Source organism: Schistocerca serialis, chromosome 2 (genome assembly GCF_023864345.2).
Source record: "Schistocerca serialis cubense isolate TAMUIC-IGC-003099 chromosome 2, iqSchSeri2.2, whole genome shotgun sequence".
In the NCBI taxonomy this organism is placed as follows: domain Eukaryota; kingdom Metazoa; phylum Arthropoda; class Insecta; order Orthoptera; family Acrididae; genus Schistocerca; species Schistocerca serialis.
The window spans coordinates 380,463,025-380,478,327 of record NC_064639.1 but is presented as its reverse complement, the minus strand read 5'-3'; the positions used below and the strand labels follow the sequence as shown (position 1 = coordinate 380,478,327).

Genomic DNA, 15,303 nt, shown 5'->3' with positions numbered 1-15,303 from the left:
AAGGCATACAAGTGCAACCTACTGCAAGTAGCATCAGATCATCATGGTACCGTCACCTGTATTCATACATCTTGTTTTATCTGAAATCAATTTCATTATTAAACAATATATCCAGGCCCCTCTATGATACCAGGTGACCATGTGGAAACCTAATTATTATAATCATATGCTGAGAGGGTGCAAATAGCAACATCCGCTGTGCTGAATTTTCTTTCCTGTTTGTGGTGTGATCACTGACAGCACATTGTCTTCAAATATTCCTCGCAAAAAATTTTCTGTTTAGCGGCAACTACCATAAAAATTCAGATGGTGTGACCACAAGTTGTCCCATACAACAGCAGTAGCATATTTATACGTGAAGAGCACTGAGAAGATTCTGTAAAAGGCTGTTCTTAAACTGGCATACTTGTATCATTAAGTTAATGGCAGATGTGTTGTGTGGCCAGTTGGCTGGGAAACAGTACACAGATTCCTGCAGTGTCTGAACTCGCTCCACTATGGCAGTGGAACAAGACAGAACTCAATCATTCTTAGATGTTCTACCGAAATGTAAATGCAATGTACAATGCATCACTGTGTTCCACCCACCTCCCAAGACCTCAGCTATACCATGGAACTTCGATTTTATGTGTTTCACAATTCTATGCCATAAATTCTTAGCCCCTGTGAAAAACCCGTAAGATCAATGCTAAAAATTCCCTGATTTTATGTTTCTTCCTTGACCTCACTTGACTCCATCCCATTTTCTTATTATTGGCATTTGATATGACTGAACAAGTGGTAAGAGGCACAAAAGAGAGTGAGAGAAGAAATGCTGATGTAATACATAATAGGTGTTGCCAACCCAACTTCACCATATGGTTATGATACAACTACTGCTATGTTGCTGCAGCAGGACAGTCAACGCGAAGTGTTCCAGAATGAACCAATATGTGATGAAGAGGCCCAACCACCACCTTTTCTTGTGCCACTTATAACTCAGTCTCATGTTTTTGCATGTATTTCCAAAGTACTGTATTCAGCAACATGATCTATTGTCAACCTTTTAAATCCAAACACTGAGTCTCGAAGAATATGCTCGGTTAGAATCAAGGAAACAACCATTATCAGCTAGTGAGCTCTTATTGGCTGGCAATTTGTTACACCACTCAACAACAAGCTCAGCCACCATGCCACACTAACACATGTAATACGTTTACAGACTTCTGCCTATGAAACATTCGAAAGTTCTAAGGTACTAGATTATGAAGTATCAACAGGCACAGAAGCTATAAATCGAAGTCTGTGTGAGAATTTCATTCTCCTACTCCTACACAGCAATTTTACCGACATTCGTAACGTCAACCGACACAACCATATTGCAAATCTATAAACAAACAAGCAAGAAATTTGGAAACTTTACATTATATAATAAAACTATTAAGGAAAAAAGGGGTTTTGCCACTAGTAATACTGTAGAGCACACAACTGGAAAGATCATCACTTTTATAAGTTATGTACAAGGTAACAGCCATTTCGCGACACACTACTGCTACAAATTGTATCTTAAAATACGCAGTTTTGAGGGTTCTTTCATTTTACGTTCAACTCAAAAACGGCAAAACTTTATAGTCTATATGGCGAAATAAACTGAAAACTGTGAAATATGGTGAAAACTGCCAGATAACAATACCTCAGATGTTTGTAACATCTCTGATATTTGTTTTCCACCTTCAGCCAACAGCAATAGGTGACGTCACGCTAATGCAGTGACTTCTAGCATACAGTGTGATAAATGGCAAGCTTACTTGGCAGCTTTCTCCATAACATGGACAATGTGATTGGTGTATAGTAAATGGAGTGACCACAGCTTCCACTTAGGTTCAATTTATGTTGTTATACCTCGTAGGCCCTCCACTACTGTGCATTACTTTTGCTTACGGTAGTTCTGATCAGAGCACATTGACAGAATCCAGAATGTATCATGCCTTTATCAATTGCAGCTAGCCAATGTAGGCTACGCCATTTGCTATATGTGGCACCACAGTTAACAGAACCTGTTCAGTGAACAGTTGTGTGGTGGCCCATTCGTCTTCGTTGGAGGCCTAAATGGTGTTTAATGCATTGCGATGGCAGACAGATTGTCATAAATGTAACAGATTGCTTGGACAGAGAAACAGTGAAATCACAGCAGCCTCAACTTTATTTTGTATTCATTGGTATCAGTAAGTACCACATGCAAAGAAAAACTCGTGTGTATATATGTGTTTTCACTAAACCTGCTGTGTTTGCACTACAGCAAGCGACGAGTTCGAAGGCAAACAGTGCATGTTGGCAATATTGCAGAATGCTCCACTTTAACTACTCAGCACAATGAACAAGGAAAAGTTTGCAAGCAGTACACTGCAGGTCACTGCTCTTGTGACACCAAAGTATGCTGCGCTGCCACTGACTACAGAAAGAACACAACAACCCCACACTAGATTCACACACCCTTCACTGTACTTCAAAGTTTTCAGTTTGATTCAACATGTTCATCAATTTTTGTTTTCTGGATGAGCAAAAACGAAAGATCTCCCAAAAACACGTGTTTTGGTGTATAATTTGTGCTTGTAGTATGTCAGAAAATAGCTCTATTACCTTGTAGCCGAAAACCAAATTCAATTTTTTTATGTGTTTTTACTTCTGCTACACATCTGTGATTTTTAAGAACCAATGAAATTCATTACTACAAATTATTGTGTAAACTCTGTATTGTACATTTAATTTCCTTCACTTACATAGATTTTATATAACATATTGGTGAGGATTATGATTTTAATCATATAAGCCAATTATATACATTTTGCTCATATTTTGGGGTTTTTAACATTTTCCTCAAGTCTGCATTTTCCTCAAATATACGTTTTTTATGGCTGGACCACAGGAAAATTTAAGATATGCAGCTTAACCGTCAGCCATTTTCCCTGCCTTTGGAGCCCAAGCATATATTACTGAGGCAGTATGTATAGTAGAAGAAAGTTGTCATGGGCACAAATGATGGCTCGAGATGCAATATTCACACAAACTTTCAGTTTATGGGAACAGTTTTATCTACCAGAGTAGTACTTCCTGCCACTTTTGCACAACAAATCGTACTAAAAATGGTGCATTTTGGAGAGATCTTTTATGCGATGCATTAATGAAATTGCTTATTTTCAAAATATACAAATACAAAACCAATCAAATATGGCATGCTAGCTTAGGAAGCTATTGTTAAATTACTCAGATAGGTAAAGGAGATGAAAATCATCATCATGGGGGACTGGAATTCGATGGTAGGAAAAGGATGAGGAAGAGGAGTAGGTGAATATGGACTCTGAGTAAGGAATGAAAGAGGAAGTTGCCTTGTGGAGTGTAACTTAATCATAGCTAACAGTTGGTTTATGAACCATGAAAGAAGGCTGTAGACGTGGAAGAGGCCTGAAGACACTGGAAGGTTTCAGATGGATTATATAACGGTAGACCAGAGGTTTAGGAACCAGATTTTAAATTGTAAGACATTTCCAAGGGCAGGTGCAGACTGACCACAATTTATTGGTTATGAACTGTAGATCAAAACTGAAGAAACTGCACAAAGCTAGGAAGTTAAGGACGTGGGACATGGATAAACTGAAAGAACCAGAGGTTGTAGAGAGCTTCAGAGAAAGCATTAGGGAACAGTTGTCAATGATGGGGGAAACAAAACAGTAGAAGAATAATGGGTAACTTTGAGAGATGAAATAGTGAAGGCAGCAGGAGATCAAGTAGGTAAAAAAGACGAGGGGCAGTAGAAATACTTGGGTTACAGAAGAGATATTGAATTTAACTGATGAAAGAAGAAAATATAAAAATGCAGTAAATGACACAGGTGAAAGAGAATACAAACGTCTCAAAAATGAGATTGCCAGGAATCGCAAAATGGCTAAGCAGGGATGTCCAGAGGACAAATGTAAGGATGTACAAGCATGTATCACTACGGTGTAAGCTAGATACTGCCTACAGGAAAATTAAGGAGACCTTCGAGAAAAGAAAGCCACCTAAGCAAAGAAGGAAAAGCAGAAAGATGGAAGGAGGGTCTATACGAGGGTGATGTATTGAGGGCAATAATATGGAAATGGAAGAGGATGTACATGAAGATGAAATGGGAGATACGATACTGTGTGAAGAATCTGACAGAGCACTAAAAGACCTAAATTGAAACAAGGCCTTTGGGGTAGACAATATTTCATTAGAACTACTGATAGGCTTGGGAGAGCCAGCCATGACAAAAATCTCCCACCTGATGAGCGAGGTGTATGAGAAAAGCAATATACCTTCAGGTTTCAAGAAGAATATAATACAGTATAACCATACTTTTGCTTTCATGGAATTAAAGTTTTCCCACGATTTACAACATTTTTTTATCACTCCCATTAAATTCCCTATATCCACAATGTTAATTCATACACGACTTTGCATCAACGTATTTATAATTAGCCTGCAATTTATGCTTTATGAAAAATATTCGTGGAAAAAAAAACTGACATAAAATGATACTGGCATTATGTTGGGTGACAAGTAGTATTCACATCTGCATGGTGGCTGATAGGAGTAACTAGGTTTGTATGAATAAACGTATCATGACCAATCACAACAATTTCAAAATTGTCTCTACAGCGCATGCGCAGTTATGCGATTATTGTAATCATCGTCACACTTCTGTTGAACCATATTTAGTGTGTTTCGTCTTTTGGTGACTTGTAGCACTAGTTGACACCTTCATTCAATTTGCATTGCTGAAGTAAAAATTAGTGGTAAGATCTTATGGGGCCAAACTTCTGTCATCAGCCCCTGAGCTTACACACTACTTAATCTAACTTAAACTAACTTACACTAAGGGCAACACACACACCCATGCCCGAGGGAGGACTCGAACCTCCGATGCAGGGAGCCGCATGGACTACGACAAGATGCCTCAGGCCGCGCGGCTAACCCGCGTGGCTGTTGCTGAAGTGTTTTCGGCTTAAACACAGTGCAAATTAAGTACATTCTCATGCTGAGCAAAACGTGTTTCAGAGATTTATTCTCATTGTTAAGTGCAATATTTACAAATTTATTTTTTGTGATGTTACACAAAAAAAACAATGTGAGTGATAGTTTGTGAGTTTGTGGTTTTCTACATAACTGAGGAAGCACAGTACTGGATAATCTCAAAAAGATCACTACAGTTTAAGAGACGCAGAACACCACATACGAAACCACCACAAAGAGCACTTATGTAAATATTTTCACTTGATATCAAGAAAAAATTCTCGAAATGCACTGTGCTAAGCATGAAAAAATATATAACTGATGCAATGTTTCATTATTTAAATTATGAATGACAGCTGCGGGAATTTCAAAAACATCGATAATGGCGTTTGAAATTTAATCCAACATTTCTGCTACCCAATTGTCAGTTCACATTACATCAGCAGTTTTTGTTAGATAATAAACCATTGTTTGATAATGAATAAGTCCCTGACATGAGTATTTTGATGCCTATTTTGTGCATGTACATAAAGTGCGAAAATGCCAGGGGATATCCTATACATAACTTTTACAGCTTAAAATTTTATTTCCCACATTTTAAACCAGTCCCATGAAAAGTGTAAAAGCGGGTTTTCACTGTATTTCCAATCCCAAAGAAAGCAGGTGTTGACAGGTGTGAAAATTACCGAAGTATCAGTTTAATAAGTCATGGTTGCAAAATACTAAAACAAATTGTTTACTAACGAATTGAAAAACTGGAAAAACTGGTAGAAACCTACCTCAGGGAGTATCATTTTGGATTCCGTAGAAATGTTGGAACATGGAAGGCAATACTGATCCTACGACTTATCCGAAAAAGTTTTTGACAATGTCGACTGGAATACTCTTTTTCAAATTCTAAAGGTGACAGGTGTAAAATACAGGGAGCAAAAGACTATTTACAATTTGTACAGAAACAGATGGCAGTTTTAAGAGTCTAGGGGCATGAAAGGGAAGCACTGATTGAGAAGGGAGTGAGACAGGGTTCTAGCCTATCCCCGATGTTATTCAATCTGTATATTGAGCAATCAGTAAAGGAAAAAAAAAAAAAAGAAAAATTTGGAGTAGGAATTAAAATCCATGGAGAAGAAATAAAAACTTTGAGGTTTGCCGATGACATTGTAATTATGTCAGAGACAGCAAAGGTCCTGGAAGAGCAGTTGAGCGGAATGGACACCAAAGGAGGATATAAGAAGGACACCAATAAAAGCAAAACGAGGATAATGGAATGTAACCAAATTAAATCAGGTGATGCTGAGGGAATTAGCTTAGGGAAAAAACACACTTATAGTAGTAAATGAATTTTGCTATTTGAGGAGCAAAATAACTGAAGATGGTCAAAGTAGAGAGGGTATAAAATGTAGACTGGCTATGGCTACGAAAGCATTTCTGAAGAACAGAACTTTGTTTACATCAAGTATAGATTTAAGTGTCAGAAAGTCTTTTCTTGAAGTATCTGTATGGATTGCAGCCACGTATGGAAGTGAAACATGGACTATAAACAGTGCAGACAAGAAGAGAATAGAAGCTTTCGAAATGTGGTGCTACGGAAGAATGTTTAAGATTAGATGGATAGACCACATAACTAGTGAGGAGGAGGTACTGAATAGAAATGGGGAGAAGAGGAATTTGTGGCACAACTTGACTAGAAGAAGGTATAGGTTGGTAGGACACGTTCTGAGGCATCAAGGGATCACCAAATTGGTATTTGAAAGAAGAATGGAGGGTAAAAATCGTAGAGGGAGACCAAGAGATGAATACAGTAAGCATATTCAGAAGGATGTAGGTTTCAGTAGTTATTTGGAGGTGATGAGGCTTGCACAGGATAGGGTAGCATAGAGAGATGGATCAAACCAGTCTGTGGACTGACGACCACAACAAACAGCTTCAGAAGCAATGAAATGAAGATTGCAGCTTTCTGATGTGCTCCCATCAGTCCATCAGAGCACAGTACAAGTAACCTAGTTAGCCAACCTTAACGTATTTTGAGATAAAAAGACCCAAATATTTACCACCATTTTGATTTCAATGTTTCCAAAGCTAACATGCTGTATCTGAAGTTTTCTGTGTTTATACCAGTGTATTCCACAAATAATTTATTAGGAATATAAGTAAAAAAAACTTAACTTTGAAAGAAAAATTTTCAAATATTTTGTAGTATGTTATCCTATGTGACAAGCTTCAGTTTCACTTATCAATATACCTCTGTTCATATTTACAGAACTGATTAAGTCTGAAGACTACTGTTATAGTCACTTTTAAGCAATCCCATTTTTGACATCTTGACAGTAAGGTAGTAATGTATAACTATTAAATATACGAACTCACTGGAGTGAGTCACTCTATGACATCAGATGTTATTGAAGTCTACATTCACTGCATTGTACATTTGGACAAAAAAATGAATACAATACCTCAGATGTGTCTGTATCTCTATCTCGCGGAGAACTTGTCTTTCTACTCTGGCACCAGTAATTTCCGATTTCATCATTACTTTCAGCGCAATTATAGTCCCTGTTGTCTTCTCTCTTGCCATATACACATGTCCAAACTTCCCTTCACCTAGAGGACGGCCTATTTCGAAGTCATCAAGACACCATTCCTTCCTGCAGAAATACATGCCACAAATAAAATCCTTGGGAATAAGTTTACCTGGTTTGCTGTCATAATCATTGTCGTAATGTTAAATTGAAATGAAACAATAATAATAAAAGTTACATCAGAATTACAATTGTCATCTGGTGACCTCTAAATACGTTAAAATGCAATTAATTAAGGCTATCTTTTAGAAATGGTACTCCTTGTCATCTCAAAGCTACCTTAAGAACACCAGTTCACAAGTGTCAGAACATACATTAAATGACTATTAGCATGCTAGACTCACTGTGCTTGAGGAATTTAAGGAAAGCTGAGGTTGATGATTTACTCATTTGAGGTAGAACAACTATGGTATATGTCACTCTGAACAATACTAGCATTCACCATAAGCATTTTAGGGAAATGCTAAATCTGAATGAACACACAAGAATTTCAGTCCTGCTCCTTTGAATCCAAGTTCAATGTCGTAACAACCAGACCACGTAAACTTAAGTCAACAAAACTGCAAAGCAAATCATCCCACTACGCATACACATATTGAATGCAAAGAATTGCTCCGTAAGAACAATCACATCAATTAAAGCTGCAGTGAGACCATTTTACAGCAGGGTGATGGGAGTTGCTGCCACAGGTAAGGGAACTGTGTAAAGGGAATAACCACCATCTTTCTCAGACAAGGCAGCAAAAGGTATCTATTGTCTCATTGTGGATCACCTGCTCTCTTCAAGGAACAGTCCTTGGCAGTACTGACATGGACCAGGAAATTGTGAAACAGTCAATCTAACACAAGAAATTAAGACATGTCACAACGAAAAGAAATAAAACAATGTCAATGGCTATTATTAACTGTTCATAAAGATTGTTATCAATAAATATTATTATTATTATTATTATTATTATTATTATTATTATTATTATTATTCTGCCAGTCGTAAAAGGCGACAATAGGGCTAACCCCCCTTTTAGTGTGATTAGTTGGTTCAGGACAGAACTAAAGAAGCCTCGGACACACGGAATAACATATCTGAAACCTAAAGATCAAGCAGACACCGCAAACCCAGCTAAATATCGCCCCATAACATGCCTACCAACAATATACAAAATATTAACTTCAGTCATTACACAGATAATGACACATACAACACAGAACAAAATTATAAATGAAGAACAAAAAGGCTGTTGCAAAGGAGCACGAGGATGTAAAGAGCAACTGATAATAGATGCAGAGGTGACACATCAAGCTAAAACTAAACAAAGGTCGCTACACTATGCATACATTGATTACCAAAAAGCTTTTGATAGTGTACCCCACTCATGGTTACTACAAATATTGGAAATATACAAAGTAGGTCCTAAATTGATACAGTTCCTAAACATAGTAATGAAAAATTGGAAAACCACACTTAATATCCAAACAAATTCAAATAATATCACATCACAGCCAATACAGATTAAGCGTGGAATATACCAAGGAGACTCATTAAGTCCTTTCTGGTTCTGCCTTGCTCTGAACCCACTATCCAACATGCTAAATAATACAAATTATGGATACAATATTACTGGAACATACCCACACAAAATCACACATCTGCTATACATGGATGATCTAAAACTACTGGCAGCAACAAATCAACAACTCAACCAATTACTAAAGATAACAGAAGTATTCAGCAATGATATAAATATGGCTTTTGGAACAGACAAATGTAAGAAAAATAGCATAGTCAAGGGAAAACACACTAAACAAGAAGATTACATATTGGATAACCACAGCGACTGCATAGAAGCGATGGAAAAAACAGATGCCTATAAATATCTCGGATACAGACAAAAAATTGGAATAGATAATACAAATATTAAAGAAGAACTAAAAGAAAAATATAGACAAAGACTAACAAAAATAGTGAAAACAGAATTGACAGCAAGAAACAAGACAAAAGCTATAAATACTTATGCTATACCAATATTGACCTACTCATTTGGAGTAGTGAAATGGAGTAACACAGACCTAGAAGCACTCAATACACTTACCGATCACAATGCCACAAATATAGAATACATCACATACATTCAGCAATAGAAAGATTCACATTAAGCAGAAAGGAAGGAGGAAGGGGATTTATCGACATAAAAAACCTACATTATGGACAGGTAGACAATTTAAGAAAATTCTTTCTAGAACGAGCAGAAACTAGCAAAATACACAAAGCAATCACTCATATAAATACATCGGCTACACCATTGCAATTTCATAACTACTTCTACAACCCTTTAGATCACATAACATCAACAGATACAAAGAAAGTAAATTGGAAAAAGAAAACACTACATGGCAAGCACCTGTATCATCTAACACAGCCACACATCGATCAAGACGCATCCAACACATGGCTAAGAAAAGGCAATATATACAGTGAGACGGAAGGATTCATGATTGCAAATCAGGATCGAACAATAAACACCAGATATTACAGCAAGCATATTATTAAAGATCCCAATACCACAACAGATAAATGCAGACTTTGCAAACAACAAATAGAAACAGTAGATCACATCACAAGCGGATGTACAATACTAGCAAATACAGAATACCCCAGAAGACATGACAATGTAGCAAAAATAATACAGCAACAGCTTGCCTTACAACATAAACTTATAAAACAACATGTTCCCACATACAAGTATGCACCACAAAATGTACTGGAGAACGATGAATACAAATTATACTGGAACAGAACCATTATAACAGATAAAACAACACCACATAACAAACCTAACATCATACTCACCAATAAAAAGAAGAAATTAACACAACTAATTGAAATATCCATACCCAATACAACAAATATACAAAAGAAAACAGGAGAAAAAATTGAAAAATACATCCAACTGGCTGAGGAAGTCAAGGACACGTGGCATCAGGATAAAGTTGACATTATACCAATTATACTATCAACTACAGGAGTCATACCACACAATATCCACCAGTACATCAATGCAATACAGCTACATCCAAACTTGTATATACAACTACAGAAAGCTGTAATTATTGATACATGTTCAATTACCTGAATGTTCCTAAATGCAATATAACACATACCATACAGTTAAAAGGAAGTGACCCTTGATCAAGGTCCGCGTCACTTTCCATTTTTAACCAGACTTAACGTCTTAGACAGTAAAGAAATAATAAATAATAATAATAATAATAATAATGTACCACAAAGATTAGTCACAAAGTGCCAACACTTGTTATCTCTCCAGTCTTCAGGGTAAGAAGCCATGAAGACCAGACAAATGTTCAGTTTTTAAGAAAGCTGATCTGAAATTTTCCTTTTAGTTTGCAGCCAGTCTCAAATTAAGGACAGAATCAATATTTTAAAGTATCAATACATGTACACGACATGCATTAAAATGCTAAGACTTGTCTGTTAATGTAGATTTTCTGAATTTACCTCGAAGTTTTAGTTTTTAATAATAACCGTAGTACAACTATCTGATCGTATCTCAGTTGAATTGTCTGAGCTCTCCCAGTGGTGATTCAAACTGCCACTGAAGTTCATTCTTTACAATTTCTATACACATAAATCCATTTCCACACTTGCTAAAGAAGTAACGAAGTGGGAAAAGAAAGTCACAGAAGTAGCTGTCACTGACCGGTACACCTTAGTGTGTCTGCAGGCACATGGTAATCAGCATACTCACAACTCAACTGAAAAATCTTCACCCATATACACAGTATTCAATGTTTGAGCCCCAGAAAAATACAGAATATCGCATTCAGAAATGAGTTGCCAGACCTAAAACGGAAGCAGAGTATCCTGCATCCGATGCAGCTGCTGAAATAATGTGGCTTTGCACATTCTTGGTGGAGCTAGGTGTCAAATTGGAACATACAAGTCAATTATTTGTTGTCGACCAGATCCCATTGCAGTTGTCAATAAAACAATAACCACCACCAAAGGACTAAACATGCAGACAAAATTTCACTATATGAACGTATAAATGATGATTCTTTTATTGTATCCTATGTCTAGTCCAAAGATCATCTGACAGACCGGTTTACAATACCAAGGAAAAGTTTGAAACTAAATGTAGATCTTGTCTTTGAAATTATCAAACAAGAGTGGGAGTGTTACATTTTGTGCTGCTTGTCATGAGAGTCTGTGTGAAGGTGAATAATATTTTATTCATACAGCTGATGTTTTTATATCTCTGCCACTTATGATGACACACAATCTTTTGTTTCCTTACATTCTTTTTGCCTTGTTATCATTGTTAATAGAGTCTGTTCTGTGTCTGGAGTTTGAAGTGCCTTCTTTACTGGAGTAATAAAACTTATTCACACCAGTATAATAGGCTGATTATAGCCCTGTCCAAGAGGACAAAAGATTACTAACATTTTGTAGTTACTTCAAAATTTGGGTGGAATCAAAATTGAACATAACATTTGTTGCACACAGAAACTTGCCATGTACCTTAGAAAATTATTTATAAATCTACAACTAGTTCCAGCAATCTCCTTTTAATAATTAAAATCAATACACATTGGAAATACTTTTTCCCAAGTGCAGTAATTTAGCAAAACAGCTATAATCTTTGTAGACAATAGAACTGTGGATAGATTACAGAACTGCAGATGGTAATTTCAGGTGCTATGTCCTTAACTTTTATCCCTGCATTAATAGTCAACAAATTAAGCATTATTATCTGGTGGAGTTTATGTAACCTTAAATTTAATTTTGTGGAAATACAAAAAAAATGTTCTGTTCTAAATATTGGTGGAAACTATATTTATGAACCTCCACGGAAATACAGAAGCGTCCGATTCCACCCATCTTCTTTGACCCATGACGTCACAAATATGGCGGAAATGACCATAAACCACGAATTCAATATGGCGCCTATGACGTCAATACGTAAACATGATACACATGAAAATACATTGAAAAACTAACACACACACGTTCCCCAAAAACCTAATGACACTAGCGAGACAAGCGCGGGAAATACGGAGTTTTTGGGTGGGGACAAAATAAATATAAACAAATTCAGACAGACACTCCCATGCAAAACCACGACGAAAAACACAGGCAACACAAAACTCCCAAAATTCCACTAAACACTATATCACCTGGAATCTGACACTTCCCTTGATCTATATAGCTCAACAGCAGCTCCTGATCCCACAAGTTAGAATCTACCACTTCCCTTGATCCGTATAGCTAAATAGCAGCTCCCGATGCCATAAAATGGAATCTAACACTTCCCTTGCTCAACAAGTCCCAATACCTGAACACCAACAGCCACAACCACACATTGTAATGCAACTCTTCCCTCGACCCCAACCACACACACACACACACACACACACACACACACACACACACACACACCAAAAGAAAGACCCAACCCAGCCACACCCCAACCCCCCCCCCCCCAACCCAACCACCCCCTCACCCCAAAATAAAATACCCATAAACAAAAACCAAATGCAAAATAAAAAAATCTCAATTGCAACAATGTGTCCTAAGCAAAAAATGTTACTACATGTAGAGAAACAATGTTTAGTTTTCCTATCCTTGGTTATAGGACATACCATGCACCTACTTTGTGACATTTTTAAAGAGCAGTTTTATTGGAATTTGTGTTACCATTTTTTTTTCAGATTTAGATTCCATTCCTCACGTCAGGGAAAATTCCTATCTTGCTACTTTTCTGAGACGTTAACAGTTGAATTTGGTGAGCAACAAGTTGTTAAGAATTGATTCATTTCAGATTAACATATTTGGGAAACCAGAGAGACGGCAGTACTGTTGTAGGGTTTGATAAACCTTAGTGGGTCAAGCCTGCTTTGACCTATGGTGTTGTGATATCACTAAGGCATGGAGTTTTTGAGTTGGCTGTGTTTGTGGATGTGGATATGCAGGGTTTAATGTGTGGTGTGGGTTCATCTGAGTTATGGTTGTCGTCGTGCTAACACGGATCTGAGTTTAGGTAGGGCTTTGGTTGGTAACATGGGTTGTGGAAGTGATTTCAGTGAGTTATGGTGTTTTTTTTCCTTTTCTTTTTTTTCGTTTATATGTCTTGCCTTTTTATTATGTCTGATTAGCTTGGTGACAGTTGTGCCAAAAGCAGTTTACGTTTTTTTATTGTTTTGTTACATATGAACATCACAGTGAAGTTCACAAGTGTATCATTATGTTCTGAGATGGGTGATGATGTCTGACATAGTTTCCTCAGATGTTGTCTTATTGCTGAATATGTTAGGAGTTACATTTGTGGCAACTACATGAAGTTGACAAGAGTTCTGGTGGCATGTACCAGCATGCATTGTCGGTACACGAGGTGGTATTGCTAGAGGCTTTTGTTGGTAGTAATTTTTGTTTTGGTTTTATTCTGGAGTAACTGTGGTGTTTTGTGTGTTGTATTTCACAGTAGGTCGGTCGTGTTTTAACTGATGTAGTGAATATGGTGTATTTGGGTTTTTGTGTTTTGGTTGCACTTTTCAGAGTTGTAGGTGCTAGTTTTCTTGTATCAATATCTATGGTTGAGCTATATAGGTCACGGATGATGTCCAGTTCCTGTAGTTTTGTTGGTGTAGAGGAATGTAATTTAAAGGTTTATAGATTTTTTCTCGTATGGTGCCGTGTTATTTAGTTGTAGGATATTTAGATCATCCCGCCCTAAACCACAATTTTCCGCCGGGCTCCTGTTACTTTAATTTTAGTTTTGACATGAGATGTTATTGTCTCATTTTTATTTTCTTCTTCGTGTTTGTAGTGACGTCGTTGTCATTTTGTATAGGCTGCAAGTAGCGGTTTCCACCATATCGATGACGTCGTGGGGTCAGAGAGACTGGTGGAATCGGACGCTTCTGCAATGTATCTCTCTACCTCCAGAAGCAAAGCTAAACTACAATAACGCCAAATACAGCATGCAAAAATAAGCTGCTAAGAGTTTCGATACACATTATGTGCCCTCCATGACAATACATCATTTAGCGTGTATACAACTCCAGCACAATAACCAGTATTGACAGCCTTTTCACCAAAGCAATTAGTGAGAAAAATTACTTACGGTTTTCCATTACGTAGTGCTATTTGCTCTTTCAGCTTCTGTACGTATGCATCTAAAGCTGCTTGCTGCGTCGACTGCAAAATGCATTTCAGATACCATTCACTCAAAAGGCAAGCGAAAAGATTATTACTCATTATAGGGGGGCAGGAGTTTCTAAGAGTGTAGAGCCTTCGTTACGCATCTTCCTGTACTTACATTACTTGCAATGTACGTCTCGTTCATTTTCTAAAAAACTGAAACGATTCTCTCTATACTACGACACCGATATCAACAAAACATTACAAACATACAGAAACAAACTACGGTCATTTAAATTTGAACGTCCCACCAAAGATGCTGCAATGCAAGTACAGTATCACCAACCACGGCCGTGCACCAACATAAAACTCTTCACGGCACTTACATGCAAGAAATTATTGTGCTCTACGCCCTTTCACACACAACTGTCTGTATGCGCAAATATCTGCACAAAAGTCTTTGCATGCAATAAATCGCTGCAATTTTTGTGTTCACACGACACAAGTTTCAGTCTACCGCTCGCTCGCCATCTGTCGCCATAGAAATGAAATTTCAGTA

General features: G+C 37.2%; 1 protein-coding gene across 5 annotated transcripts in view; it reads right to left on the bottom strand.

Moving 5' to 3' along the window:
- LOC126457204 (aurora kinase A-A-like) overlaps positions 1–15,079 on the bottom strand; it is a 161,430-nt gene extending 146,351 nt beyond the window's left edge. For 3 of the 5 annotated variants that reach the window (XR_007585447.1, XR_007585449.1, XR_007585448.1), the window contains exons 1-3: positions 14,923–15,079; positions 14,728–14,801; positions 7,464–7,655 (exon numbers count right to left, since the gene is read on the bottom strand). Coding sequence is in view for 2 of the 5 variants with exons in the window: in XM_050093303.1 (XP_049949260.1) it covers positions 7,464–7,655; positions 14,728–14,801; positions 14,923–14,949 (293 nt within the window). In the remaining 3 variants the exon portion in view is untranslated. The remainder of the gene's footprint in view (positions 1–7,463; positions 7,656–14,727; positions 14,802–14,922) is intronic. The other 2 variants (XM_050093303.1, XM_050093304.1) reach the window with 1 other exon arrangement.
- Positions 15,080–15,303: the final 224 nt, after the last annotated feature.